Below are 27,898 nucleotides of genomic sequence, written 5' to 3' on the forward strand. Positions count from 1 at the left end.
GTGTGTGTGTGTGTGTGTGTGTGTGTGTGTGTGTGTGTGTGTGTGTGTGTGTGTGTGTGTGTGTGTGTGTGTGTGTGTGTGTGTGTGTGTGTGTGTCAGTTCGCGCTTTTGTCAGTAATAGTAGTTGTTCTCCAGACCGAAGCAGAAGCCCAGCCAGTAATTCTATTAACATAATGACTCACAGTATTACACACCAGTAGCAAGGAGGGAGCATACGTCCTGATCAATCTGGTATGAACTGCACATTGCAGAAACCCAGACAGGTTCAGGGTTTGTTAAAAACTGGCTGATCATCTGACGTCCTAGTCAGACTTCTTTTTAGCAATAAATGGATGGTGGGGAGCGTCTGCAATGACTGCATGTCCATTTTGCATTTACCGTAATACAATTACAATATCCAGTATGTATGTAAAGGACGGACAAAAAAAAGCAAGCAGGTTTGCCTCGATGTTAGAGGCAATACTAAACAACACTGTTTTTAAGATAACTGGGTATAATTGGTGTAAGATAAAAGCAGCTTCCCTTTTATTGTTATTATAACTACAGTCTTTCTGAATCATCTCACATTTGGCTGCATCACGGAAACCGCGTTGATGTCAGCAAATACATCATTTATCCTCTCCGAACATTTGACGAAGCTCCTCCTGCTGGGGTTTGGCATGAGTCACTGTTCTCTGAACCATCCATTTCCACCAGCCGGGCTCACACTTCCAATTCGACTGCAGCCCTGCAGCATCTTGTTGAATGACATCCACCAAAGCTGCGGAGCTGAAGTCTGCCGAGGCTCCTGACTGACTCAGGTTCAGGTTCAGTCGTGACTTTGTGTGTGTGGAGGCTGGACTCTGACTCCAGCTGGACTGGACAGCTGCTTCAGTTGGCCTCTAGCTCAGCTATTAGTCCTAACTGCTCAAAGTCTCTGTGAGGCCTCCGTCCTTAATGGTACCACTCTGTGAATTCTAATAGCCCTTCCTGCTGCTTAAAAGCCTGTGAGCTGGCTGTTCTAAAGGCTTTACCTCAGTCATGATTATTTTCATTTTCCAATCATATCTCTGTATTTGTGCATGATGCTGATCCATTTTTTATTTGTCTCTTCACTTCAAGCCAGAGAATTTACTCTTAGCCAGCAAGTTGAAGGGGGCAGCGGTCAAACTGGCAGATTTTGGCCTGGCTATTGAGGTGCAGGGAGACCAGCAGGCATGGTTCGGTGAGTACATGCACCTTTCTAAATGTCTATAATAAAGTTTGTAATGAATGAATGAACCCTCTGTGGCTCTTGTGGAGTTTTAACTTATTTTATTTAGAGGCTTATGGCATAATTATAATGGCATCAATCAATGGGAATGTTTGAGCAAATGTACATAACTCTATGATAGCTAGACATTGTGAGCTTTAGTTCTCAGAAAAGGCCTTACTGAGCTGATTAAAAAAAACGGAACAATTGAGAATTCTGTCCTAGTTTTGTATTTCCTTAAATGGTAAAATGCAATGAACTTCAATTATGCCATTTTACCAATGGCGCCCTGTGTACCTATCTAAAGGGACTAGGTGAGCCACTGCTCTCGGCTTCACTTTGGATTGCACATATTTCAGACCTATTTCTTCTCCATATTCCCTGTAGAACAGAGACATAATTGGACTATTCCCCCAGCTGCAGCCTCCATCTGGAACCAGTTTATCTTCTGACTTTAGTCCTAGTGCATATCAAAGGGTCTGCTGCTACTTTAAGGCTTTCTTGTTTCAAGTCGGCTGCATGTTGCGTCACACAAGCTAAACTACATAACCACAAAGGTTTTCCTTGGAGCTTGTTAACCTCGGCTCATAAACGGCATCTTTATGGGACCACTGATCCTTAGCTACTGTGAAATGCTTTGTTTTTAGAAGAGGGTCCTAAAAAGCTTTTGATAGACTTTGAAATACAGCAGTTTAAGAATTCCTTGTCAGGCTAAACCAATGAATTAGTGAGTGGCATTATCAAAGCTTTTCATAAAATAGAGGGGTAGTTGTATGGTGTGTTTATTTGTGTGCGTGTGTTCCAGGTTTTGCCGGTACACCGGGGTACCTGTCTCCAGAGGTGCTGAGGAAAGATCCATACGGCAAGCCAGTAGACATGTGGGCCTGCGGTAAGACCCTGGGCTTGTTGATTTGGGGAAGCCGAGGGAATCTTATTTATACACAGACATCATGGCATGAAACAGCCAAGTCCAAAGTATACACGGTGTCGAAATGATAAACTGTTTAACGAGAAGGATCCTATGTATGAGAAGTGGCCTATGACGCTGGTTACACACACTTCTGATGGGCCAGACCACCTGGCCCTGAGATATCAAACAGCCGTGCTCCTTTCAACACACCTGTGGTGACACAATAGCCGGTGTGGGTTTGTGGTCAGCTGGTCTCGTCCTCAGGCCCTTTCATCTTATCCTGGAAACCGTCTAGCTCAGTGGTTCTCAAACTGTGGGACACAACCCTCTAGTTGGGCGCAGAGGTATTACAGGTGGGGTGAGAGGGGCAGGTTTTTTTTTTTATATATATATATATTTTTTTTAATAATCCTTTATTAATCCCACAGTGGGGAAATTATTCTCAACATTTTAACCATCCTTAGTAATTAAGGAGCAGTGGGCTGCTTTGAGGCGCCCGGGGAGAAACTGGGGCTTCAGTGTCTCAAGGACACTGAGACATGTAAACTATGGGGAGACCAGGAATCCAACCGGCTACCTTGTCGTTTCAGTGTTTCCCCTATGTTTACAGCTTCGAGAGGGGGGGATGGCGACGACAACGACGACAACACAAACACTTAAAGCAGTGGTTCTCCAACTTGTTCTGTAAATAACATCATTTGTGAATCCATCTGTGCTTTTATAAACAGAATAAAGAAAATTGCAATCACTTTCAAGTAAACCAGATTGCTCCATCAGACCAAAACAAATAAAGAAATTGCAATCACATAGAACTTTATTTTCGTTGTTCTATCTGTGCAAAAAATATTTAGTTACTACTAAATAGCTCAATGTGGAAAACAATAAGCTACAATATTTTTGCAAAACAGAATGAGTGCAGATATGTGAGCCATCAGGTTGTATCAGTATTAGTGGCTGCAGTGAGCTGCTTTCCTCTACACATACTTTTAAAACGGGGTTGTAGATTCTATACGGCCGCTCTCAATTCATGCTCCATGTTGAGCTAAGATCTGTTTTCTGTTTTGAGAGACTCAGCAGCAGAAAAGCCGATCTCACAGAGACTTCACGGAGGTAGGCTTTTGGCAAAACGCCAAAAATTGGCGAGTCGCGCAAGCGTAACCTGTTAACGGCGTACTGTAAACATTCACCCTGAAGTACAGGCATTTCTCCATGTATTTATTAATGACTTTGTTTTATGTCCGTGTACTTTGTACTTTTGTAATGTGTGAAGCCAGCAGGCTCTTTGTCGGGTACAAGACACAAGCACTTTGGCTCGTTTCACTTGGAGCAAGAGAGCTGCTTCGGGTTCATAGAGCAACTCCGGTGTTCCTCTCAGGAGAACGAGTATATAGCGGATATAGCGGTCTGCTTTTCACGTGACATATTTTTCAACTGTCTGTCTGTGTGTGTGTGTGTGTGTGTGTGTGTGTGTGTGTGTGCGCGTGCGTGCGTGTGTGTGTGTGTGTGTGTGTGTGTGTGCGTGCGTGCGTGCAAGTGTCTGTGCGCATCGGGGCGGAACTCCGGCGTGCGCGATACAGAGGAGAAGTGTTAACGTGACCATGTAGAGACAGAAATGACAAGCTGTCGTGTGGATAACATCAAAAAAATACGGCTGTTTAGTTTGTTTAATAACAGAACAAGGTGTAGACCTGTTCTATAAGAAAGATAACCTTAAATGACTTCTGTAATCTGGCGCTATAGGAAAAATTACAGGGAGGGGGGTTGGGGGGGTCATCAGAGGGGCGCCCCGCCCCCATAATATAACGGTAGGGGAAACACTGGGTTTCAGGACGACCACTCTCCCCATTAGCTACATAGTACATAGAACTTCACATAGTACAAGGGTACAAAGTACATAAAATGTCATTAATTTATACATGGTGAAATGCCTGTACTGTTGTGGAAATGTTTACGTTACGCCGTTAACAGGTTACGTTTGCGCACGGCCAAGATTCTTGGCGACTCACCGATTCTTGCCGTTTTGCTAAAACAAAAACAACAGTAAAACCTATCTCACGGAGATCGGCTTTTTGTTGGGGCGGTGGGGCATGAACATTTTTCTTCCTTCAAAGTGGGGCGTGACAAAAAAAGTTTGAGAACAACTGGTCTAGACAATCCAAAAAACACCTTCCAAGCACTTTCCAATAGAGAAAACACAACCAAATACCGAAACTAAAATATATTTTTTCTTTATTTCCCTTGTGTTTCACCACACCTTTATAGACTGTTGGATGTGATAATTGTGTGTGTGTGTGTGTGTGTGTGTGTGTGTGTGTGTGTGTGCAGGCGTGATCCTCTACATCCTTCTGGTGGGATACCCTCCATTCTGGGATGAGGACCAGCACAGACTCTACCAGCAGATCAAAGCTGGGGCTTATGATGTGAGTTGTGTATTGACACACACACTCTCTTTAAACCAATGTGTAGCAGCAGCCATGCTCCATCATCACAAACACTCCCATAGCACTGGGCTTTGTTTTAAACATTTCATTATCAGAGCCAATACATAACCTCACTTTGGTTGTTACCAAAACAACTTTTCTGGTTAGAGACCCTGTGACCTTTTTAACTACTATTTGTGCTGGTCAGATGTTTTGATGAGTGGGTCCCCGTTTTGTACATGCACACAGATGACACGATACAAAGTTTTTATGTTGTTCCACAACTCTACATTTGGTGGCTGTTAACACTTTGCAATGTGCCAACAAAAGAGGAAGATTGCAAGCCAGCGATGTATGTCTACAATTACAATAACCGCTTCATAAATGTTTTATGAGGAAGTCAATTAATTGAACACTTTAGTCAGGCCTCAATCATACATTCTATGCATGGCCATGTCCTAAATCCGTAGATGGACCATCAGAGAGAAGATTGTCTATTTATATATAGTTATTCTTAATGCTCATCATCGGTGCCAGCGGGTCAGATTCCAGAAAAATCAGATGAAATCATGCATGTTCCCCAGAAACTCTTCAGCTCAGACTCCAGCGGGGCCTCCAGCAGAGACCACCCAGCGTGGACAGATCCGCCGGGCCCCACTGGGAGCCAACACTGACACCACACTGCTGGAGATCCAGCCTGTATTGCTGGCTCGCTGGAGGCAGGGGAGGTTGCTAGAACCAGGACTGATTGTCAGATCCTGTTGCAGTAAAATAGGACATTTTGTAAAGGGACACTTTTGACCGTCAATATCAGCACAAAATGACACTTGCTAAAAATAGATTTGAGTACTTGACACTTTTCAGAATGCAATGCCAACAAAAAATAACAGGTAGTAGATGCATATCAAATAACAAATGTCTGTGATGTCATTCCTGGAACAGTTCCCTTCTCCTGAGTGGGATACAGTGACTCCAGAAGCTAAAGACCTGATCAACAAGATGCTCACCATTAATCCAGCCAAGAGAGTGACAGCGACTGATGCACTCAAACACCCCTGGATCTGCGTAGGTGTCACACACACACACACACACACACACACACACACACACACACACACACACCTGCTCTTTCAGTCATTACTACAGGCAATCAATCAGCTGCTCTTCTCACAAACTAAATGCCTGTGGACAAATAACAGAACACTGTCTGTGTCCACAGCAACGCTCCACTGTGGCCTCCATGATGCACAGACAGGAGACGGTGGAGTGCCTGAAGAAGTTCAACGCGAGAAGGAAACTCAAGGTGCGTGGGAACTATTTGAGATTGGGTAAATCCATCCATTCGACTGATGTGAAAGTTAATAGATTTGGTCTTTTCTTAAAAAGCGCTGGTCTATTTAGCTCTGATAAATGATATAAAGTCATAGGCATCATCATAATTAATCACTAACCTTTAGAGTTTGTCCTTCTCACTGTCCATGTCTCTCTTCCTAGGGTGCTATCTTGACTACTATGCTGGCCACTCGCAACTTCTCAGGTAGGACTGGACCAGTCCTACTGGTGTCTTGCTTGTTCTTTCTGAAATACTGGTCCCTTACAAGACCGTGCTGCATACTATCCTTCTAGTCCCTGCTGACACTTCTTAACTCTGTATGTATTGCTGTTTCAGTATTGTTTAAAGGCTGCTCTTCTAACAGATGGATGCAGTCCAATCTTCAGGTCCCTTTTAAAGGGCAAGATGTTCAAACTGAGTGTAGCATTAGTGATGTTTCTCTTTATGACAAATGAGTCAAGATCACATTTGTTTTACTCAAGTCCCTGTTGTTATGACCGTGACCAATGTGTTAACTTTTTTTTTGTTCTTCCTGCCCTCTGTGTGGTAACTCATGTGAAAGGTAAGCGCTCCTCTTCACGTGAGGTTTGGTACTGAGCAATGTTCCCTCTCATTTTTTTCAGCACTGAGCAAATTTTTTTTTTTCTGAGCGCACATTTCAGCACTGTGAGCAATTCGCAACCACACGATCTGCCGAAAATGACCACAAGCCTGCGTTAGCCATAGGGGATTCAAAGAGATGACAGCAAATGCATCAATATGTATACAAGGTTGATATTTATTCAATATCCTTTATAATGGCTGGACTTTGGGAACATTTTAATGATGGTGTTTTACCAGTCAGTTTAGTTGAACTTAAAGGATATTTGTTGAACTTCAATAAGGGGAGGTTATGACTGGTTCACTGGTTATGACTGATAATGATATATATAAAAAAATAAAAGTATCAAAGGTGTCATTTCTCAGCAGGTACAACATTTAAGTGGAACGTCATTGAAAGAAAAATGCTAATGCAGTGCTTAACAATAATTATAGGCCTATTAAATTGACATGGTGTCATTTTTCCTAAAGGTAGCCTATATAAACAATTTAATAACTTCATATTCTTCATATTTAATTACGTCTGAAAGTTTCATCCTACCTGTGTCAGTTTGGACTATTTCATCTAGCCACTCATGTTTGAACGTTAGGCAGACCTTTTTCTGGGGCGCCTGCTCTGCCTTTCTTTTCGCCATCATGGTAGCCTATAACTGCTGGAGCAGGGCCCGCCAAGAGGAGCCTAAACAGCGCCGGCCCGAGCTCATGTGGCGCTCTGGGCGAGCTTCACTCCTGGCGCCCGGAGGAGGACAGCGGGGGTGGGGGGTGCTAACGGAGGCAGAGCGCTAGCAGAGGTACAGAGAGCGCATGTCGAGAAACGGGACGCTGATTGGCCAAGAAGACTCGACACGTCACATCAAAGATTGTATTATTGCGGAGATGGCTCACTCCTATCTCAGAAACACTGGCGCAAAAAATATTTTTAACCCCTGAAAAAAAATCGTTTGTGCGGTCAGAAAAATGTGCGCGGTCTGAAAAATCTATTGCGCAGCCACTTCGACTGGCCTGCGTGGCCGCGCACGCGCGCAGCTTAGAGGGAACACTGGTACTGAGGCAGGTCTTTACTAAGGCACCATGTTGGCTCTCAGCTGACATGAGGCATCCATCGGTGGCCATATTGGAGGAAAAGGAAACAACTTGCCTCATAGAGTCAAATATAAGTCCGTCCTATTAATGTGGTTATTAATAGTTTTGCCGCACTTTGTTCACTGTTGGTTTTTTGTTATTGACAATAGCCGAAATCAACAGAACAGAAAGGGTTGATCTCATTTAAATGTACAGCACCAGAGATCCTTCTTCGACTGCCTAACATCTCGTACAGAGACTTTATAGTCACTTTACAGAGACTTTATAGTTACAGTGAATATCACTACAGTTCAAAATGTGTGATTTTTGATCAGTAGTCGTGATATAATAAAAAAAAAAGTAGTTTAGTTTGAGCTGTACTGGCTGGACATTACGGTATATTCACTTTTTTTCTTTTTAAATATGAACATGTCGACGCCTCTACTATTTTAGAGATCTCTCCTGCCAATAAACGCCTCTACTATCTTAGAGATCTCCTGCCATCTGTTTGTGTCTCACACTGATTTTGCATGTTAACTGAACAGCTGGTGGTCTTCACCAAAACCCAAAGAAAACACACATGGTTGTAGCTCCCTCCTGACAGGTCATGGATGGAAGCTAAACGGCTTCAGATCTAATTGCAAGTTCCAGGCTAATGATTCTCCAAGTTTCACTTCATCTTCTGACATTTGCATTTCTCTCTTCTGCTTTCTGTGTGTGTGTGTGTGTGTGTGTGTGTGTGTGTGTGTGTGTGTGTGTGTGTGTGTGTGTGTGTGTGTGTGTGTGTGTGTTAATTCCAGCTGGACACTGATTTCCTTGCATTGATATCTTTTTCTCAACAGTAGCCAAGAGCCTGCTGAACAAAAAAGCGGATGGCGTCAAAGTAAGTTCCACTATCCTCCAATTCCAACAGAACATCACACTCAGCAGGTTGTTCTTTGAAGGCTGTAGCATTGTGGTCAATGAACTCTGCTCTTGTAAACATAGGAGTGAATTTATCTTGGCCAAATGGGTGTGGCACACATCTTCCAATAGTTATCCCTCTGCATTATCAATCTGTCTGAGAGAAGCAAGAACATCTGCTGTCGAGGCTGAGGAAGCTGTTAGAAACTAATAACCGATCATTAAAATATCAGTGGAGGGTGGGAGATCAGCTTCATCTCTCCGCCATTCTCCATTCAGCGCGCCGTGTGTGTGTGTGTGTGTGTGTTTGTGTGTGTGTGTGTGTGTGTGTGTGTGTGTGTGTGTGTGTGTGTGTGTGTGTGTGTGTTGTTTCGGATGTTGATAAACAAGACTTTCTGTTGCATCACCAAAATATCATTAAAGGTGTTTTCCCAGTTAACCCTTGTGGTATCTAGTGATGCCGAGAGTTAAAATGTTATGGCAAAGGTTTGATACAATGATACAATGGAGGGGAAATTTGTTTTATTTGTGCTGCTTAAAGTTAAAATATAACTTGTGTTTCCAATTATCTCGTGGTTCTAGATAATCTACTAAATGTGGACAATTTTCATTAGTATGCACATTTAAATGTGACTACAGGACACATTATCTGCACAGACAATTCTATTCAATTCAGTTTATTTTGTTTAGCCCTAAATCACAAATTTGCCTCAGAGGGCTTTACAATCTGTACACGTACAACATCCCTGTCCTCATCAAAGATAACTCTGAGATTCCTTACAGCGGTGCTGGATGCCAGAGCGATGCCATCAAGATAAACTATATCATTATATAATAGATTTATGAGGTGTTGTGGGCCAAGTAAAATAACTTCAGTTTTGTCTGAGGATCTGATACATTTCTCATAATCATCATTACTACACTACTACTACATTTCCCATCAGAAAAGCAAATATCTTCAACTGAATGTGGTTTCTAATCATTATTGTTTCGACTTTTTGTGGGTTAATATTGATCACCTATTGAATGTGATTAGGAGGGATGATCTCATATGAGCCTCTACATTTGACTGTGTGTGTGTGCAGAGTGAGGCAAAGGTTCATATTCTCTCTTGTGTTGTGGCTGCTCGATGCTGAAGAGGAAGGCGGACGGTGATGAACATTTGAGGGTAGGCCTGAACCTGCTGCTGCTCGTTAGCCAGACTGACATCTGCAGTGAGTAGCTCGTTAGCAGTAGAAACCGCTTGTGTTTCAATCCCACCACAATGCTGCTTGAGGCTGAGGAGGGACTGCATGACTGAACAGACAGTACAGAGAGAAGTGGAGCTCCAAATACTGACATGGCTCTTATGTCCATTACTTCCTAGATACTTTTTCTACTTATTTTAGATTTATAATCAAATTAGACAACTTGTGGTCACTAAAAAGTAACTTAGACTGAATACATTCTAATAAAACCTTATCTCTAGTGTCACATCCGGATGTTCAGATGGGAGGTGGACTTGGCCTCATGACCAAAGTGATTTTCTAAATCCTGGCTCCAGCCCTGCTTGTGATATTGTAAATGAGCAACAATCATGTCAGCTGACCACCATGTTACTCTGCTTTTCAATTATTTTTTTTCCCAGTGCCAGAGAATCCGTTGAAATATGAAACGTTTACCAAATCTAGACAACTAGTGCAATGCAGAGCATGTATATCATCGTCATAGTACTTGAATGGTTTTAAGTTTGGGGATGTTTGTGTATTCCCGCTTGCTTGAGGCAAACCAATGGCAATGCCTGTCCCTAGTACTGTTAGTGCTGTAGGTTTTTGGCTCCATGTGATTCGTGCAGTAGGCCAGTCTGAAGTCTGAAGCCCAGATGTCACACTTTGCAAAAGCATCTGTGTAAAAACAACACCAACCTTGTACATTAAAACGATTAATGTTGGTATTCCTTGTACCTTCGAGTTAGAGGTCATCAATTAGTACCTTAGCTTTTGAATCATATGTTATATTAGGATGGTGCAATGTGCTGTCCTGGCCTGCATGGAAATGGCCACTTTGTACATCCATTAAAGTTGAGAAACACTGTTGTCTAATTTACCAGATTTAACCATTGCACCACCCGAAAAATATATTGCTGTAATGCGTAACATAAATCAAAAAGGGCTGGGCGACAAAACAATCTTAAAAATGTTCACTATAAAGTCACAATGATACATATACAAGAGATATATATATATATATATATATATATATATATATATATATATATATATATATATATATATATTTCATGCACATTCATTTGACAGCCATCCGGTGCAATTCATGGGTGGTACAGTGCTGTTCTTGCCCACGAACCTTCTGACATGTGGATTGAGGAAGCCGAGATGATCCGCTGATCTTCCGATTAGAAGACGACCTGCTCTACCTGCTGAGCCACAGTCACAAAGCCACATGACCAGAAAACACAACCCCATAATTAGATCTACCTGTGGTACATGCAGGAGACGGTACTCATGCAGCGAGTAGAAAAGTCTGTTCAGCGTTTTACCTACTTCATCATCCGTCTACAGAGTAATTGGGCCATTTGTTTCCCTCCAGACTCGCAGTCTCTCTTCATCTATGAGCAGGCTTGTCTCTGATAACTCCTCTTTATGAAGGTGCTGACGTTTTCATGCTATACTGTTTAATTGTGTTCAAACTAAAAACTGAAGCGGGAAAATTCTGTTTATTATTATTATTGTGTTCAAACTAAAAACTGAAGCGGGAAAATTCTGTTTATTATTATTATTATTATTATTAATTGGATGCACACGATGATGGACTGACAATCACACTTGAACACAACGTTCCACTTTTCCCTCCACAGCAGCTGCTTGAAGAGCGATTGTTTGAACACTAAGTCTTGTCACTTCTGTCTACCTGTCTGTCCACCTGTCTGTCCACTCTGTCACTCCAGATCAACAACAAGGCTAATGTGGTCACAAGTCCCAAAGAGCCTGTCCCCACTCCTTCTCTGGTACACTGTCTCCCTGCCTTGCTGTCCATTTGCATGTTTGCATGTTGCATGACAGTCTGGTCTCTGTCTAATCTGTCGCTGGCCATCTTTCAGTGGCATCTGTCCCGATAACACGGCCCAGTTGAGCCCCATACTTTCTCACTTTATTGTTGGTGCTGATTGTTTTGGGCTTTTTTTCCCATGAAGCTTAAGAAGCACAGATGTCTTTAGTGGTTGTGTAACATGAGCTGGCCACATGCACCTGGATTGCTTTACTGCATTGCCACATTGCTGATGGGCTACATGTTCCTTTGTTGTTGATGATGGCTGTAATGGCAACACTGGGGCCATTGCATGTCAACTGTGGCTAATGTTGATGTTGCCACAGCTTTCAAGCCATTGCTGTCAACCAAACTGGAGACAAGACTGGTTTGCTACTGGGTAGATCTTTAGATTTACTTATTTCACCTCAAGTATTTATTACCACTGTAAATAACCATTGACATTTTTTTAATGATATCCTCAATATTCTTTTATGTGGAAGGGCTAAACAATATTATAAGTTAATGTTGTTTCATTTCTGAGAAGTCCTGTTTTTTTCTGTTTGGTATCCCAAATAGCTCTAAAAACTACAGTACCCATGAGCCAGGCAGAGACTTGAAGCAGAGCTTCGTTCCGAATGGGAACACCACACAATACTTCATCCAAAACTGACCCACAACCCAAAAGTGAATTGTTTATCAGGTTTCTAGAGAGCGTAGTCTCAAGATTTGCTTGTTGTAAGTGTTGCGCACAGGAGATCCAGGCGTGCATGTTTTTTTAAGAATTTCTTTACTAACAGGAGCAACCGTACACGAACACACTGAAAAGTACAGAAACACACTGATCAGCTCCACACTACGTACTTCATGCTATTCTAGACCAATCTGAATACAGTTTCTTATATCTATATCAACTTATATTATCACTAACAACTTCATTCACACTGGCGACATTCTACACATTCACGCAACTGTCACTCACAGGCTACAGATGGTTACTACGGTTACTAGCTAGCTAAGCTAAGTGATTCATTAAATTCAACTTCTAAACAGACATACATTCATATTTGCCTTCCAAACAGTTATGCCCATGTGTCGCCACTTTTATACTATTTAATCACTTTCACCTGAAAAGTACAGAAACACACTGATCAGCTCCACACTACGTACTTCATGCTATTCTAGACCAATCTGAATAGCGCGAGCGCAGCTTTTTCCCTCGCTTTTCCCCAAAGGACCCCTGAGCTGACCCAAGTCTCTTCCTGAACTCCATGTAACCAACATTAACCTCACATCATTCAAACCTCTGATAAACAGATAAACAAACAGATGCCAGGCGAACAAACAAAAGGTCCAGTTCTTATTATAGGTGCAATGTTAATGTGGGCCCCCACATAAGTTACTCGTAGTCGACTCCTATGCTTAACACTATATTTAATCATTCTGAGAGTTCCTGCTGGGAAAAAGATCCATATCGATAATGATGATGACGTGTCTTGTTTGGTTAAAGCTGTATGCAAACAGAAATGTCAAATTGTGTTATTCGAGGGAGTTACATGTTGGAACTCTTTCTTTGATCGTTCGAAAGAGCTGCTTCTCGCCTGGAATCCAGACGAGAGCAGCGGCCGCAGCAGGAGGCGTTGACATAAAACTGAGGTCAAGTCAGACAGTTTTAGTCTGCCTTCAAAGTATACACAGGAAGTTATAGAAAAAATTACTTCCTGTTAGTTCCGAACTTTAGGCTTCTTGTAGTTTACAGATCACGTTTGGATTTATTCATATGTGTTTATAAATATATATTTATGTAGAAATGTGTGTGTAGCTGCATCCTTTGTTCTTTTTATGTCTGCCTGTGAAATACATTACGACTGGTTTTATGTGTGTTATATAAATAAGATTTTGTATTATCAACCACACAAGATGTGTTTTTAGATTAAACCTGAGACTAATAGTCAACAATTGAGCGTTAAGTATTAAAACTACACATAAAATAAGGATTTTCTACAACACGTGGCGTTTGCTGTCAGATCTAAGAGCCAATCAGCTCTTTGATGTTGCGACTGCCAGGCGTTTCCCATCATGCACTGGGCCACACAGTCGGTGGAGAGCTACTGCTGCGCCTTGCTCTAAAATCGGCGGGCCGCCTTGCTTTCGTGACATTATCGCTGACCACGTGTGCATGACGTCAGAGCAAGTCGGGATCAAGTCGGACACAAATCTAACCGGCATGCATTGCGCACCGATCGCCGCCGATCGATTCTGCGCAGAACTGGCTCATCTCGAACGAGCCTAGTTACTCCTGATGGGCAGGTGGTAGCTTAGCTCCTCCCGTCAGGGTGTGAATGTTAGTTACTCCTGATGGGCAGGACACAGACAGGCACAGACATGAGACTGATGGCAAGAGAAGACACATCCATGTTTTTAACCAAAATGTTGAACTATTCCTTTGAGTTTTTAAGTTTACTACCTTTTACATTTTTGATTTTACAAGAATCTGAGACAGTTGCAAACTACTGATAATATTGGTAATTCAACTGGGCGAGTTCCACGGCCATCCAAAGACTGTCTATGCAAACAATGCCAAATATCCTCCCTTCCCCTCTTTGTAGTAAACACACCTACTGTACAGCAATGGCAACAGCAGTCTAATCCTGAAGGGGACACGGCACCAGAGAACATGGTCCTCACTGGGACCGAGAGTTCACCTGCAGGCAGCTCAGCCTTCCCATTTAGGGAATTTAGTCCAAGTGAATTATGTTACACATGTCAGCTGGGACACAGTAAGACAGCACCAGTGTACAGGAAGCAGTTTTGCAAAAGCATGCTGTATACGTGAGCAGGAAGTCCATCCTGAATATTTACTTGTTCTATCCAGTGTTGATGATTTATTTTGTCTCTTTAGAGTAATACAGGTGTATGTTTGGTTCATCTATTGAGTTGTGTGTAATTGGTTAAATGCCTGCCCTTTTATATTCAACGTTCAACAATTTCTTGGATATTTTAGTTGTAGAAAAGGTTTGTATTCGACGACTGTTTGCCAGGAAAGGCTCGTATATGTCTAAGGATCGTTTCCATGGTGTTTAATGTGGTGATTGTCATGTTGTCGTCAGTGTCGGGTCAGACTCCATCATCTGTGGTGAAAGACTTGATATACTTGATGTTCAGGGAAAAGTCATACCTTTCATTGCCATAACCCCCCCATGTGTAGTGATCCTGTTTAAGTACCGCCTTGCTTTCCCCTAAATAGCAATTTAGTCAACTTACCCTTGTTCCTTCACCATTTTTGTGTTTTTTTCTTTTCCTTTCTTGCTAAATACTTTTCTCTCCTACTCACTTCCTTTCTGCACAAACCTCTCTTCGTACTCTTGCTCCTCTCTGATCAGGAGCCTCAAACCACTGTTATCCACAACCCAGCTGATGGAAACAAGGTATACAGCTGACCAGTGTGAAAGCGTAGTTTGCAGCTTAGAGTAGAGCCTCCATGTTGCTTCTGACGAGGATGTCTGTGTGCCACTGGAGACTCAAGATGTTGTGGGATTTAAAAAAGGGATTACGCTATTTCTGTGAAATAATGCATGCTGTTATTAACTGTTGCATGCAATTCTTTGACTTATCATTCTTTTTTTCTAAATGTTTCTGTATTTATATTCTGTGTCTATGTGATTGTTATCATGTAAGATCTAAATATAAATGAATGTGTGTTATCATCAGTGATGGGTATCGTTTTTTTTTTTGATACCGGTGCTAAAACAATACTTTTAAAACGATACCGGTGCCTGAACCGATACTTAAAAACAAAAGCACTAAACGACGATTGACCACATTAAAGAATTTTTTTTTTATTGCCAAGGCAAATTGTTTTCTTCAAATTAATTAATATATTAACTGTTTAAAGTATACTATAAACATAAATACATACAAAACACTTGACACTTGACTTTTCAAACTACAGCTTCAATCTTTTTAACTTCAAACTATGAACAATATATAAAAAAAAGAACAGACACAAGCATCAGGTGGCCTGATGGGGACTGTGTGCAACAGAACTCTCAGAAACGGTTTGATTCTACAAACTGCTGCTTTACTGCACTACACGTCATCATTAATATCAACTGGGAGAGCTTTTCTGAACCAGGCGGAGCTGCTCTTGAATTCGGCAAACACCAAATGAACCGAGGAACAAACGCGGAGTTTGGCTCTTCTTCTTTACACGCAATTGTTTTGTTGCATTTGTTGCACGTCGCGTTGTTCAAATCTTTTTTGCGAAATACAGCCACATTTTTGACCGTTTACCTTTCGGCATTTTCTCTGTTAAAAGGTTGATGGCTAGCTAGCTACTGTAGCTATACAATCTGCTGCCAGGACTGAGTCACCAGAGTAGTGTAAATAAAGTATTTAAATCGGCTCAAGCACTGAAATCTACGTTGTGTTTCGGTCCAGTAGGCACCGGTCATATAGGCACCGGTTTTCGGTATCCAAACCTAGTCATCATACATGCCAATGTTTAATCTTCTGAAAACGCACATACTGGTTGCGTGAGAAGGGGATTGTGCATCTTGTTGGAACAAAAAGAAGACCATGCAAACCCATGGGTACCACAGCGGTTCCAAGGGAAGCCTGGAGCTCATCTCCCGTGTCGAATGTATGGATCTACATCCTCGTGTGCAGTCACATGACCGTGTGGGAACTTGTGCATGCTTGTATCTTTTCTTTGTGCAGTGACATGATGGTGCGCATAGTGTAGCATACAGTTTGTGTTGTTTAGTATCAACAATAAGAAGCTTTTTGTTGAATGCATCCCTCGTACCAATGCAATATTCTGCTCTTTAGTGTTGTCCATAAGCTTATTGTACAAGTACTGTGTCCTGCAACGTGAGATACTCACTTTGTTTTAAACGTGCAGTATTCATAGGATACTTCACTTGAGTTTTGGCCATCAGTAATGATGCGGTGGTTGTTACTGAGATCTGTGTCGACATTTCTCAAATGAAGTCAAGAGGGTTCAGAATACACAAGCTGTTATCAGACAGTTTGTTAACAAAACTGCAGGTTAGCCAAACTTATTAAGAAGGACAATTAAGGACAAAAGTATAATTATTACCCAAACTACCCATTCTGAACATCCAGCACAGTCTACAGACTACCTGCTTCAACATAAACCTTTTAGACTTACTGTATCAAGCAATCAAATTGGTCGGCCAATAATATTGTCTGACATGAGCTTAAAGCAGATACAGTAATTTGATGTTGCAGATACAGTATGTATGTTGTGTATACATCAATGATACTGTATGTTGTCGTGCTGCCTTTACTCATGTGTCTCTTCTGTGTCTCTCCCCAGGAGTCCAGTGAGAGTGCCAACACTACCATTGAGGACGAGGACGTGAGAGGTAGGGCCGATCAGACTAACCAGCACAAGCTACCCTTGTGTTGACGGGACCACTCCCAGCACCTCATGAAAACTCTTTCCTCTAAGCTCTTTCAAAAGCTTTTACAGTTTATATGCGTCTTTCTTTTCCCTCTCTGGGTGCACGGTCACATGCTACTCGGTCTGGACAGCACCCTGTCAGTGGTCGTGTCTATCTCATGAATGTGTTGCATGTTTTATTATTGTCTTTCAGTTTCACTACGTTGGATTTCTCATGGTTCATATTGCTTCATTTTGAAGGCATGGCTGGTCCAGTGCCATGTACTTGATCACGGGAGGATAGATCTACAAGAGGACCCCAGAGTGGAAGTTAGCTGAGGGCATCTAGTGAAGCCCTGTTTGTGGTACTTTAAATGAACAAACAGGTGAAATGGATTACGATGTGAATCAGGGCTGTAAGGATTTGTGTATTCCTGCTAAAACACTGTTGGGTAAACGCAGCCACAAGCAGAATACACGATACTGTCCATGCTGAACCAAAGTAGCACAAGTGGAAACCTTTAGCCGCACGCCGTTAGCTACATGTGCTGAGGTCAGTCACACTATGGTGAGCAAGGGAAATACCAGAACTGGAAGTCCCGCCTGCCGATGATATTCAATTCACTTCAATTCAGTTTATTTTGTATAGCCCAAAATCACAAATTCTCCGCAGAGGGCTTTACAATCTGTACACATACGACATCCCTGTCCCAGGACCTCGCATCGGATCAGGAAAAACTTGATTTAATGTCCTGACCGGACTTGTCGTTAACCTGAACTCACTTCTACAGTTCTAGAGGCATGTGGATATCAGGAATTAGATGTAAAGGTAGTGAAAGCTCACAAATAACAATGGTGGTATTGCCAGATAAAACATTGATATTAACAGTGTTAACAACTAGATAATCAGGCAAATATTAAGGCTATATTAGATACTCGTATAAAAGCGCTGTGCAAGTGTCACTCATCACGATTTAAGTCACAGTTGGATTTCAATACAACAAAACCTGAACTCAAAGTAGACTTGAGGTGGCTATGGGACCAGCATTCTGTAGGTGAGAGCAGGCAGACCCTGATAGGGTCACCAGAGTCCAGTACAACACAGAGAAGGACCTTTGTGCTTGAGTTCAGTGAAGTGCTCATTAGAGATACGTGTTCTAGTCCAGAGAGGGGAATGGATTTGTGATTGTGTGTCTCTCCGTCTGTGTTTTTGCTAGAACAGAGAATGTGGGGCAAATGAGATTTGAATCTCTCCACAGTTTGAACATTTTGTAAAATTGTTTATCCTTTGAGCATTTTCTGACTTCCTGAGGCTCCTCAAATTCACATCTTTCCCTGGTGTGTGTGTGTGTGTGTGTGTGTGTGCGTGCGTGTGGCATATGTGCTCCTCCCACACATGCAGTACATACACAAGACCTGTACTGTCCTGTCCAATGGGCGTCATTATTATTAATTTTTAATGTGATTAAAATAGCTCTACACTGCTATCTGTACTTATGATGGTGTTCAGTAGCATCTGTTCACTTTTTTCCCGAGGAAGGCATTATTTCCTCCTCATGTATTCTGCTATTATTCCATTATTCTCTGGTGTTCGTGACCTCAATTGGAACCTCAGCCCACAAAAGAGGCTTAGAAATCTTTGTGAAATTAGCGGAGGATTTTCCTCTTGACATCCTTTGTGATGGCAGCAGGAAGCTCTTTGTGGAGAAGCTGTCGCTTCCAATGAAGATAGTGTTGTTATTTCTTCATTGGGACTCCTTTGCACCGATCTGAATGATGGATGGTTGATGGCTTCGAGTCTCATTTCCTCTCCATTGGGCAGTATTTGTTTGGCTGGAAGGTGGAGGCAGCAACGTACGCAGCAGGTGATTTCATTAGGGCTGGGTGATAATTTAATATAGTTTATTATTTAAATTAAATCATATCTTGATCACATTGAGATATTGTGATACACAATTGCATCATCTAAATTGATAATAGCAAGCACACACTGAATCAGATCTTTCAGAATATCAGATTTTTTCATCAAACTTTACATTTTAGATACCAGTCAAATGTTTTATTTTCATACTATGATTTGACTTGAAACCGTTACTCTCTTTTTGTACTTACTTTTTTAATTAAATGAGAAAAGGGTACTTTTTGTTTCTCAAGTATTTATTTTGCACAAGACTATATAAAAACAGGCTTTTCCCGTTTTCCTTATCTATATGGTTATTTCAAACAGACTATCCATTCTTATCATTACCAGAAATCGTGCTAAATCATGATATATATTGTGACCGAGATAGGAAATTACCAAATGGTGATTTTGGCCGTATCCCCCAGCTCTTAAGGAAAAGATAGATTAAAGCTTTGGTATTGTTGTTTTTGTCTATTTTAGAGCAAACATCAGGAGACATTACGTGTTCCGGTTGTCCGTACGTACATCAAGAACACCTTGAGGGACTCAAGAATGAACTGAGTAGAATGTGGGTGACCCATAACTCAACATGAGATAGGATAATTATGACAATTTCAGCCAAATGTGTAATAGGTTCAAATGAAGAAGTGATGACCTTGTGTCTCTGTCTGCTCTGTGACGCTGCTGCTGTCTGAAAGGGTGATGAGTTTGTCGGCTGGAGAACCTCCTAAAAGGCCCACAATAATTGAAAGATTATCATATTATTCATGGTTTGATGGAAACAGGAGTCCAAATGAATGCTAATGTTTATTTGTGTTAACATGTTGCTCTTATCAACTTTGACAATAAAGCTACTTCCTGTTGGTACACACAGGTGCAGACATGGAGCCGATATTGATCTTTCCACCTCACTGACCAAAACTATTTCTATAGTTATTATAACACATTCACATCCCTGAACATGTTCACATAATCTGTCACACTGGCATTTCCTGCATGCTTTTCATTTATTCTCCATTTCATCTTTTGTTTTCTCCATTTCATGTTTTTCTGGCATTCCTGCTTCGTCCATTTGGACCGTCCACATTTCCTTCCTTCATCTTCCTCTGTACCTGTTTCATCTCAGCACACTCCTCCAGTCCCCACATCTATCACCTTAAGCACTTAAACCAGTTCACCTCTCACAGGCCTTCCTCCTCCTCCTCGTCCTCCTCCTTATCCTCCTCCTCCTCCTCCTTTTGCTGGTACTCTCCCAGTGTTTGGCCCAGTGGTGAGGAGTGCTGCCAGTACATCTTGTGGGCACTGGTGGCTGCCTATCTGCTCCTCTTCCTCACGTCTTCCTTTCTGGTCTTTTGCTCTGATCACCCCACCACATGCCATCGTGGCCCCCATCACACCCCCACGCAGGGGCCCCTGCCCAGCCTGGGCCGCAACGACTCCCAGTGTAAGTCCTTGTCTCAGTACTGGGGAAGAAACTGCAAGCTTCCCTCATTTTGCCCTCACTGGTGGTATTCACAAGTGTAAGAAGTAGAATTGTACATGTCTCTAAATTTAGAAAACATTGTGTATTTAGCTCCAGGCTCCTGGACGAGGTCGCCTTAACTCTGCTGCTAACTTTAAGTGGCTCAGCTCACATTTTACATATTCCATTTTTAAAATGTCCTTTGCTCTGAAAAAAGTTGGCACTACGGTATTGCATTAAAAATACTTTTCTCTGACTAATATTTCCACACGGGCCACATCTCATCACTGTGTCTTCTGTGTCACAGCGCCCCTCACTGGTCAGAGGCTGTCACTACTCCCCGGTATCGATCTAATCCCTTTTGGTTAGTGATCAGTAGAATGAGCCATCGTCTGAACCTCCTCACAGGTTATGGGTTCAGTTTGGGAGAGTTTCATATGAAGGATTTAAAGATCAATTAAAGAAATTAGCTGCATGGCATATGCCCTATATGGACTCCTGGTCAGGTCCAACCTGGCCCTGGTCTGTTCAGAGTTATCGTTTTGGAAAAGCTGATAATAATATAAAATAAATCTATTGTTGAAGACAAATAGCTCAGATTCCAAATTGAAGAAAAAATGACCGGAGCTTTAAGGAAACAGATGGTTATGATGAGATTTGCTTCATTGCTCAGAGGAGAGAAATGTCCCAGCAGTCATGATATCTCAGGGCTTTAATACCATTTCAACAAGGGTGGACTAGAAGTACAGGTGGTTTAGGATCCATCAAAAGGTCTGAGGGACAACAAAAGATGACTAGAACTCAAGGAATCCAGAACAGGCTATTTAGCAATAGAATGGGATTTAATCTCCTGGTACGCCATGTGGCTCGTCTGCCTTTTGAGGACGTTTCATTCACATGAAGATCCAGGTAGCATCTCAAAGGTTATTCTGTTCAACAGATTAGGAAAAGCAACAAAGTATGTTGTCATAATTATGCAGACGACACACAAATCTACATAACTATATCCCCGGGTGACTATAGTCCCATACAAGGGCTGGCTAAATGCATTGAAGAAATCAACAACTGGGTGTGCCAGAATGTTCTTAAATTGAATAAAGATAAAACAGAAGTAATTGTTTTTGGTCCCAACGGACGAACGATTAAAAGTGAGCGCTCGACTTCAATCACTGATGTTAAAAACCTCAAACCAAGCCAGAAATCTAGGTGTAGTTATGGATTCAGACCTCAACCTGAACAGCCATATCAAGACACTTACAAAAAAACTATCACCTGAAGAATATATCAGGGGTTAGAGGCAGTTGCGGCCGGCCAATAGAGGGCAATGGGGCCTGGCCCCACCCACCTTGAGCCACCAAAGAAAAAATGTTATAATATTATTAATTATAAAAATTCTATTAATATTAATAAATTATACAAATTTGGCAATATTGGTGTTTTTGTGCTATGGAATATACCCAGTAATATTTGGAAAATAGGATATGTCATTCAAGCAGACGATGTGTTGATGCTTTTTATGTTTTATGTGAAGCACTTTGAATCGCCTTGTTGTTGAAATGTGCTTTACAAATACACTTGCCTTGCCTTATGAACCAAACGTGAAACGGTTACAGTGTAGACGTTGTGTATTGTGTTCGTAGAGATGGCTACCAGCTAGCCCCGCCCCCTTCTTCCTGGTCTTGTTAAACCACTTGTACCATAAGAGCTGATAGGGAGTTGGGTATTACACGATGCTCCTTCAGTAAGAACTATAAAACCTCGGAAAAGATCAACAAAAGTATGGTACTTTATTTCTGTTAGAGCTATATTACTGGAATAAATGTAGTTGCTGTAGTTTCCTCATCCACACTTGGTTTTGAACACCAAGCAAACCGGATTAAGGCTCCTTGTGTACAGTTCAAGCAGTCCAAAGTCCCCTCTGCACATACTACATGCTCCTTATGTGTGTGAATGTTGGAATAAAGTTTGGAAAAGCATCATCCAAATAATTGTGCAATTTCATAAAACGTTAGTAAAAGGCCCATTTTGGCCTCATGTGGCCTCATTAGCAAACAGGTAGCCTCCGTAAACCTGTTCAGGACAAAGTCTCTATTTGCCGAGTAAAGTCCACCGCATTACTTCAGCTGGTCAGGCTTTATAGGAACAGCCAATCAGAGGAGGGTATCCTGGTGGTAGCCAGCACGTCTGATGCTGAGCTGCTTGTTCACCAGGAAGCATGTTCCACCTTTCTGTCCTCAGCTTTATGCTCATACTGTCGCTTCAGACAGCCAGAGCACAGCTTACACAGCCGCCTGTTAGTGTTAGCGTCAGTGTTCAGGTAGCCGGCAACCACAGTGGACTTCAAGAGGTTGAAGGTAAAAATTGACTGTGTGTGTGTGTGTGTGTGTGTGTGTGTGTGTGTGTGCGTGTGTGTGTATGCGTGTGTGTGTGTGTGTGTGTGTGTGTGTGCGTGGGACTCCATTATGTTGTCTCCCTCGAGTAAATGCCAGTCGTGGTGTACTTTTCTTTTTAGCAATCCACCAACAGCATTTCTTCTTTCCATTCATTGTTTCCTAGCTCACCTACTTAGCATGAAAGGTAATGTTGATGTTGTCGTATTTTGGACCGTCTGACTAACTGATCAACTTCATACCAGCCTTTTCTACGTGTATTTCTGTGTGTGAAGCTCACTCCCTGGATGTTGTGATTTTTTTGGGGTCCACTTTGTCTCATGATCAGTTCCATTTTTAACTTTAATTTGTGCTTCTTTTCATATTGATCAGAGGTTGTTTCCATCTAATCTAAGATCTCCTTCTCTTTGTCTCTGTCTCTCAGCTCGTAAGCAGGAGATCATTAAAGTCACCGAGCAGCTGATTGAGGCCATCAACAATGGAGACTTTGAAGCCTACACGTGAGTTCAGCTATTACCATTTATTTCACCTCAAATATCTGTCAGGTCAAACCTTTCTGTGACTGATAGATCTGTGTATGTATTCCAGAAAGATTTGTGATCCCGGCCTCACGTCTTTTGAGCCTGAGGCCTTGGGCAACTTGGTGGAGGGCACCGACTTCCACCGCTTCTACTTTGAGAATGGTAAAGAGTTGGTTGTGTTGCTTCTATGTTTGTGATGTTACTATCATTAAATAGTGAATTCTTAGATTGACCATGAAAGTATTAGCACAAAGTGTATCATTTAACTCTTGTGGTATCTATCTATGCCAACCGTTTTGCTTTTATTTGTTCAACTTTTGAGATATCTCAGATTTCTTTCTTCCCCCTCAGTATAATGGAGGCGCATTGATTTGCATTTGTGGTGCTCGGTGTAGAAAAATGTAGAAAAATCTTCTTAGATTAGTCGGATTGTTTTTAACAACCCCACAGTTTGAGCATTTTGATTTCAAAACTAGTGATTATTGTGACACAGGATCAGAACTTCTTAGTAAAAAGTATTTTTTCATTTCAAACTTTCTTATTTTTATTTTTAAAAACATTTGTTTAACAAAAATGTGTACATCCCCGATACAGTTGTATATATTTATTTATTAGCGGCTATCAAATAACAACAAAGACCAAAGTTCATTTTCATGTTTAATCTTTATTTAAGTGAATTAATAAGGCCTTTTCCCCACATCCTTTAACTGCACATAACTAAACTTGAATTGAAATACTCGCTTGCACTTCATCTCAAGAACTTTGTCTTTCCTGCACCATCTCCTCCGGAGAGCCCAATCGGTGCTGAGGAGGACCCAGAGGGCTCTTCTCTAGCTACTTCCACTAGATTGTTGAGCCCTGGTCCGATGAGCGGTCACATTAAGTCTGAATAGAGTTTGACTGATCCCCATGTTTTCTCCCCTTCTGCAGCTCTGTCCAAGGGGAAGCAGCCTATCCACACCATCCTGCTCAACCCCCATGTGCACCTGATCGGGGACGAGGCCGCCTGCATCGCCTACATCCGCCTCACCCAGTACATGGACGGCAGCGGCATGCCTCGCACCATGCAGTCAGAGGAGACACGCATCTGGCACCGCCGCGACAGCAAGTGGCAGAACATCCACTTCCACCGCTCTGGCTCGCCCACCGTGCCCGCCAAGTAAGCCCACTTTACTTCCAGTAATGTCGGATGGGTTTCATTGGTCTATATACCATTCTGTTGACTGCTTAATATTTTTTTTTATACATATATTAAGTGTACTTATTATTGTAGCTATATTTTCCCTGATCTGCTTGCTTTAATTTGCTGTTGAAATGACACCAGAAATATGTAGTGAATATTATGTAAAGCATATAGATTGTAAACATATTAATTGGCGAACAATGTGAAGTAGAGTGATTGCACTCCACTTTGAACTTTAAGAAATAATCAGTATTTATCCTAAATGTTGACTTAGCTTGACAGTTCATTCCTCACCTTGGAAAGGTCCAAACTCAAGGTCCATTTACGTGCCTATTGCAAAGATTTCAACCATATCACACATGCTTCATTGTTTGCGTAAAATAATAATCAATTGCAGTCATGACATTGATTGCATCCATGGCTTCTTCTGCCATCTGTACTTTAAATATCATTACGTGCACGAGTACAAATGTCAAGTCATATTATGTCAAGCATGTATATTTTCTGGAGTTGCTTTTTATCTTTAATTAATCCAGCTGGGATTTGTGTTTCAGTTGAGAGGACACCCTCCAGCCTACAACAGACAAACAGACCCCACCTACCAAGTTTCCGTCAAATCCCTCAGCCAATCTCTGCCCACACTAGCTAGAGCTCCGCCCTCTCAGTGTGTTGTTTACATATTGTCACTGCTGGACTGCAATTATTGTATATGTTGAAAAAAAAAGAAGGGGAAAATGTCAAGTCTTGACAATATCATTTTGTAGTGAGAGTGTGGTGTTCATCATGGGAGTTTTTTAGATGCATATGTTTAAAATAGAAACAGATGATCGAGTTAATTCATTTAAATTTGCCTGGTGAAATATGTGAAACTTCCAGTCATCAGGTATTGACAGTTTTTCATTTGAATAGTGCACATATTGAGCTGTTGTGATGTTTTTGCCTTTTGGCACAATGACCAATATATCACACATCTGCTTTTTACTCCTTTCAGAATTGCCATCTCTTAAAGGTCGGGCACAAGCTTGCTTTTGTTTTGGTGGCGTATACGTTTTGGTAGTTGATGTGAATCGCTCTCTCTGGTTTTACAATTTTCTGGTTCGCCACTGGCACCAAGTATGTTTACTAGGAATTTTATCTTCATGTTTTATAAGGAAAATCATTGAAACATGTTTAACTTTGAACCACAGGCAGCATGTGAGAAGAGTCTTATAATAGAATGTATAGACGACATGCATACAATTCTTCAAAACCATTCGGCGACTCTTTCCAGTCGAATCATATTTTCATACAGTAAGGAATTATTGATGTGATTTTTATCAGCTACTTTGTTGTGTTTACTTTTGATATTGTGATGTTGATACCTGTCCTTCCACTTGTCATTATTAATGTTTTGGTTTAAGCCCTTTCCTCCTTGTTGAGTCCCACCTTTATTCTATGCCCGACTGGTGGATGCCAATGTTTTACAGCACAAGTTATCCATTCATTTTTTATAGGGAGGGAATTACATTTTTAGCTGGAATTACTAGGCAGGAAATCACCATTCTAGTTCTTGTTATGTTACTCTTTTAGGCTATTTCATCCACACTGTTAAAAAAGGGAAAGGGGATTGTTTGCATCACTTGCAGATACATATTTTAAGGTTCATGTTTAATACACTTCAGATTAGGATGCTGTGAATATATAACTAATGAGAAAATAAATGCCAGAATCAAAGCACAGGCAAGGTTTGAGATAAAGTCACAGGGTGTCCACTGAGGATTACATTTGTGGAAAGGAATTTTAGATTTTTTTGCTTTTAAAACTGTTTGCATTATTTTGTGAATGACATTCTTCCCTCACACACCACACTTTGTTTTTATCTGTCTAAGATGCATTGAAATTGGTGACGGGACACTGGTGTATAATGTAATGTTACCATGATGGGACAAGATGTATGTTTAAGAAATATCAAATAAAAAGTGTGATATAAGCCAAAGGAAATGGTTTGCTCTTCTTTAACTGTGTGTGTGTGTGTGTGTGTGTGTGTGTGTGTGTGTGTGTGTGTGTGTGTGTGTGTGTGTGTGTGTGTGTGTGTGACTCTCAGGAATCTGATGTTTTTGCAGTAAGTACAAACCTGAGCGCAAACAAGCCAGCTTGTTTTTAGCAAGCTATAATTAGCATCCCAAATATTATCCCAATTTAGATGTATTACGGATGCACCTTACTAACCAAGCAAGCTGTTAGCATTTCTAATGCTAATGGTACCGGGGGCCTCGCTCTTTCCCAGCTCAACACTCTTGTCCAAATATGGTCATTCTTGGGTCTTTGAAGCAGTAGTCCACAAACCAATGGGTGACTATGTCCACTTCAGTCTATGTTCAGTTATAAATACATTAAAATAAAATCCCTCAGAGAAGATTTCTTCATATGAATATTGCCTCTTAATATAAAGGTACATGGGCCTGTATAGATCTGTTCTAGTCTTTCGACCACTCAAAGCACTTTCATACACTGATGGGAGGAGCTAAGGTTCCAAGGGATTCACACACCCACATCCATACACTGTAGAACAGCTACGGGAGACATTTGGGTTTAAGTGGCTAGCTCCACTAGCCCATGTCAATGTGGCTAGCTGGGGATCAAACCACCGATCCTCTGATTGAAGGGTGACCCTGCTCACCACTGAACCACAGTCGCCCACAATAGAGCTGTGTACTAATGAATTTTCTATATAACCTCAATTACTGAATTTGCTAGTCATTGCTAGTTATATAATTATATTACAGGCATCACTGGTGTTTTTACTCAGAGATGTCCGGGTTTTAGTCCAGTTCTGCTGACACTACTCTTTCTTTGTCACATGGACTAAACTCTGTGGAAAAATGTCAAAATGTCAAGGTTTCCTCCTTATTAGCCATGGACTGTCCAAAAGTCTGGACCCACCAATTAGCATTACTCCCTCCAGCTGTTAGAAAGAATGACATCACTCCACATTTGACTCATGTACAGTTTTATTGTTCTGCTATGTACACACTGCAGCTGCTATGCCTTGTTAGCGTTTCAGGTTTGTGTTTTAGTAATAATTGAAGTCATACATGCCCGCATAGATATTTGCACTGTTAATATGTATATATTCATATTACCATGAAAACAAGATGCTCATTTATCAAATCAGTGGTCTCTTTTTGACATTTCTTTTTATTCTTCATCGGATCAGACACAAAGTAAACGGCAACGTGAGGATCGTATTGTTACATAAAGTCTCAACTGTAGTGGAACACCAAACATATTCATCAGCCTGTACCCAAATCAACCAGCGTTCATCAAATCCTGTCTTTCTTTGATGGCAAAACTAAAATCTTTATCTTTTAGCTTCAGGACACATTCAAACACCCAAACATTCCACCACTCTCAGCTTCAGCTGCCGGACTATTCAGGGGTCACAAAGGGACGGCAATAAATAAATAAAGAAGTACAAGTATTGAATGATAAGGACGGATGTCAGAAGCAGAAAAAGTCAAAGCAAAGAGCAATTAAAGCAAAGCATCTTCATGTTATGTGTCTTTC

At 41.4% G+C, this 27,898-nt stretch overlaps 1 protein-coding gene across 2 annotated transcripts in view; it reads left to right on the top strand.

Moving 5' to 3' along the window:
- The window catches only part of camk2d1 (calcium/calmodulin-dependent protein kinase (CaM kinase) II delta 1), a gene marked incomplete at its 3' end in the record, with an annotated part of 69,374 nt that extends 43,053 nt beyond the window's left edge, over nucleotides 1–26,321 (top strand). Inside the window, exons 7-18 of one of the 2 annotated variants that reach the window (XM_079214948.1) lie at nucleotides 1,102–1,204; nucleotides 2,037–2,120; nucleotides 4,467–4,561; nucleotides 5,504–5,626; nucleotides 5,781–5,864; nucleotides 6,056–6,098; nucleotides 8,399–8,439; nucleotides 16,828–16,876; nucleotides 23,073–23,148; nucleotides 23,237–23,331; nucleotides 24,100–24,328; nucleotides 24,907–26,321. In XM_079214948.1, the coding sequence (XP_079071074.1) occupies nucleotides 1,102–1,204; nucleotides 2,037–2,120; nucleotides 4,467–4,561; nucleotides 5,504–5,626; nucleotides 5,781–5,864; nucleotides 6,056–6,098; nucleotides 8,399–8,439; nucleotides 16,828–16,876; nucleotides 23,073–23,148; nucleotides 23,237–23,331; nucleotides 24,100–24,328; nucleotides 24,907–24,910 (1,026 nt within the window). Of the gene's footprint in view, nucleotides 1–1,101; nucleotides 1,205–2,036; nucleotides 2,121–4,466; nucleotides 4,562–5,503; nucleotides 5,627–5,780; nucleotides 5,865–6,055; nucleotides 6,099–8,398; nucleotides 8,440–16,827; nucleotides 16,877–23,072; nucleotides 23,149–23,236; nucleotides 23,332–24,099; nucleotides 24,333–24,906 lie in introns of those variants that run through there. The other variant, XM_079214949.1, reaches the window with a different exon arrangement.
- Between the last annotated feature and the right edge of the window lie 1,577 nt (nucleotides 26,322–27,898).

Source organism: Taurulus bubalis (genome assembly GCF_910589615.1).
Source record: "Taurulus bubalis genome assembly, chromosome: 3".
NCBI classification, from domain to species: domain Eukaryota; kingdom Metazoa; phylum Chordata; class Actinopteri; order Perciformes; family Cottidae; genus Taurulus; species Taurulus bubalis.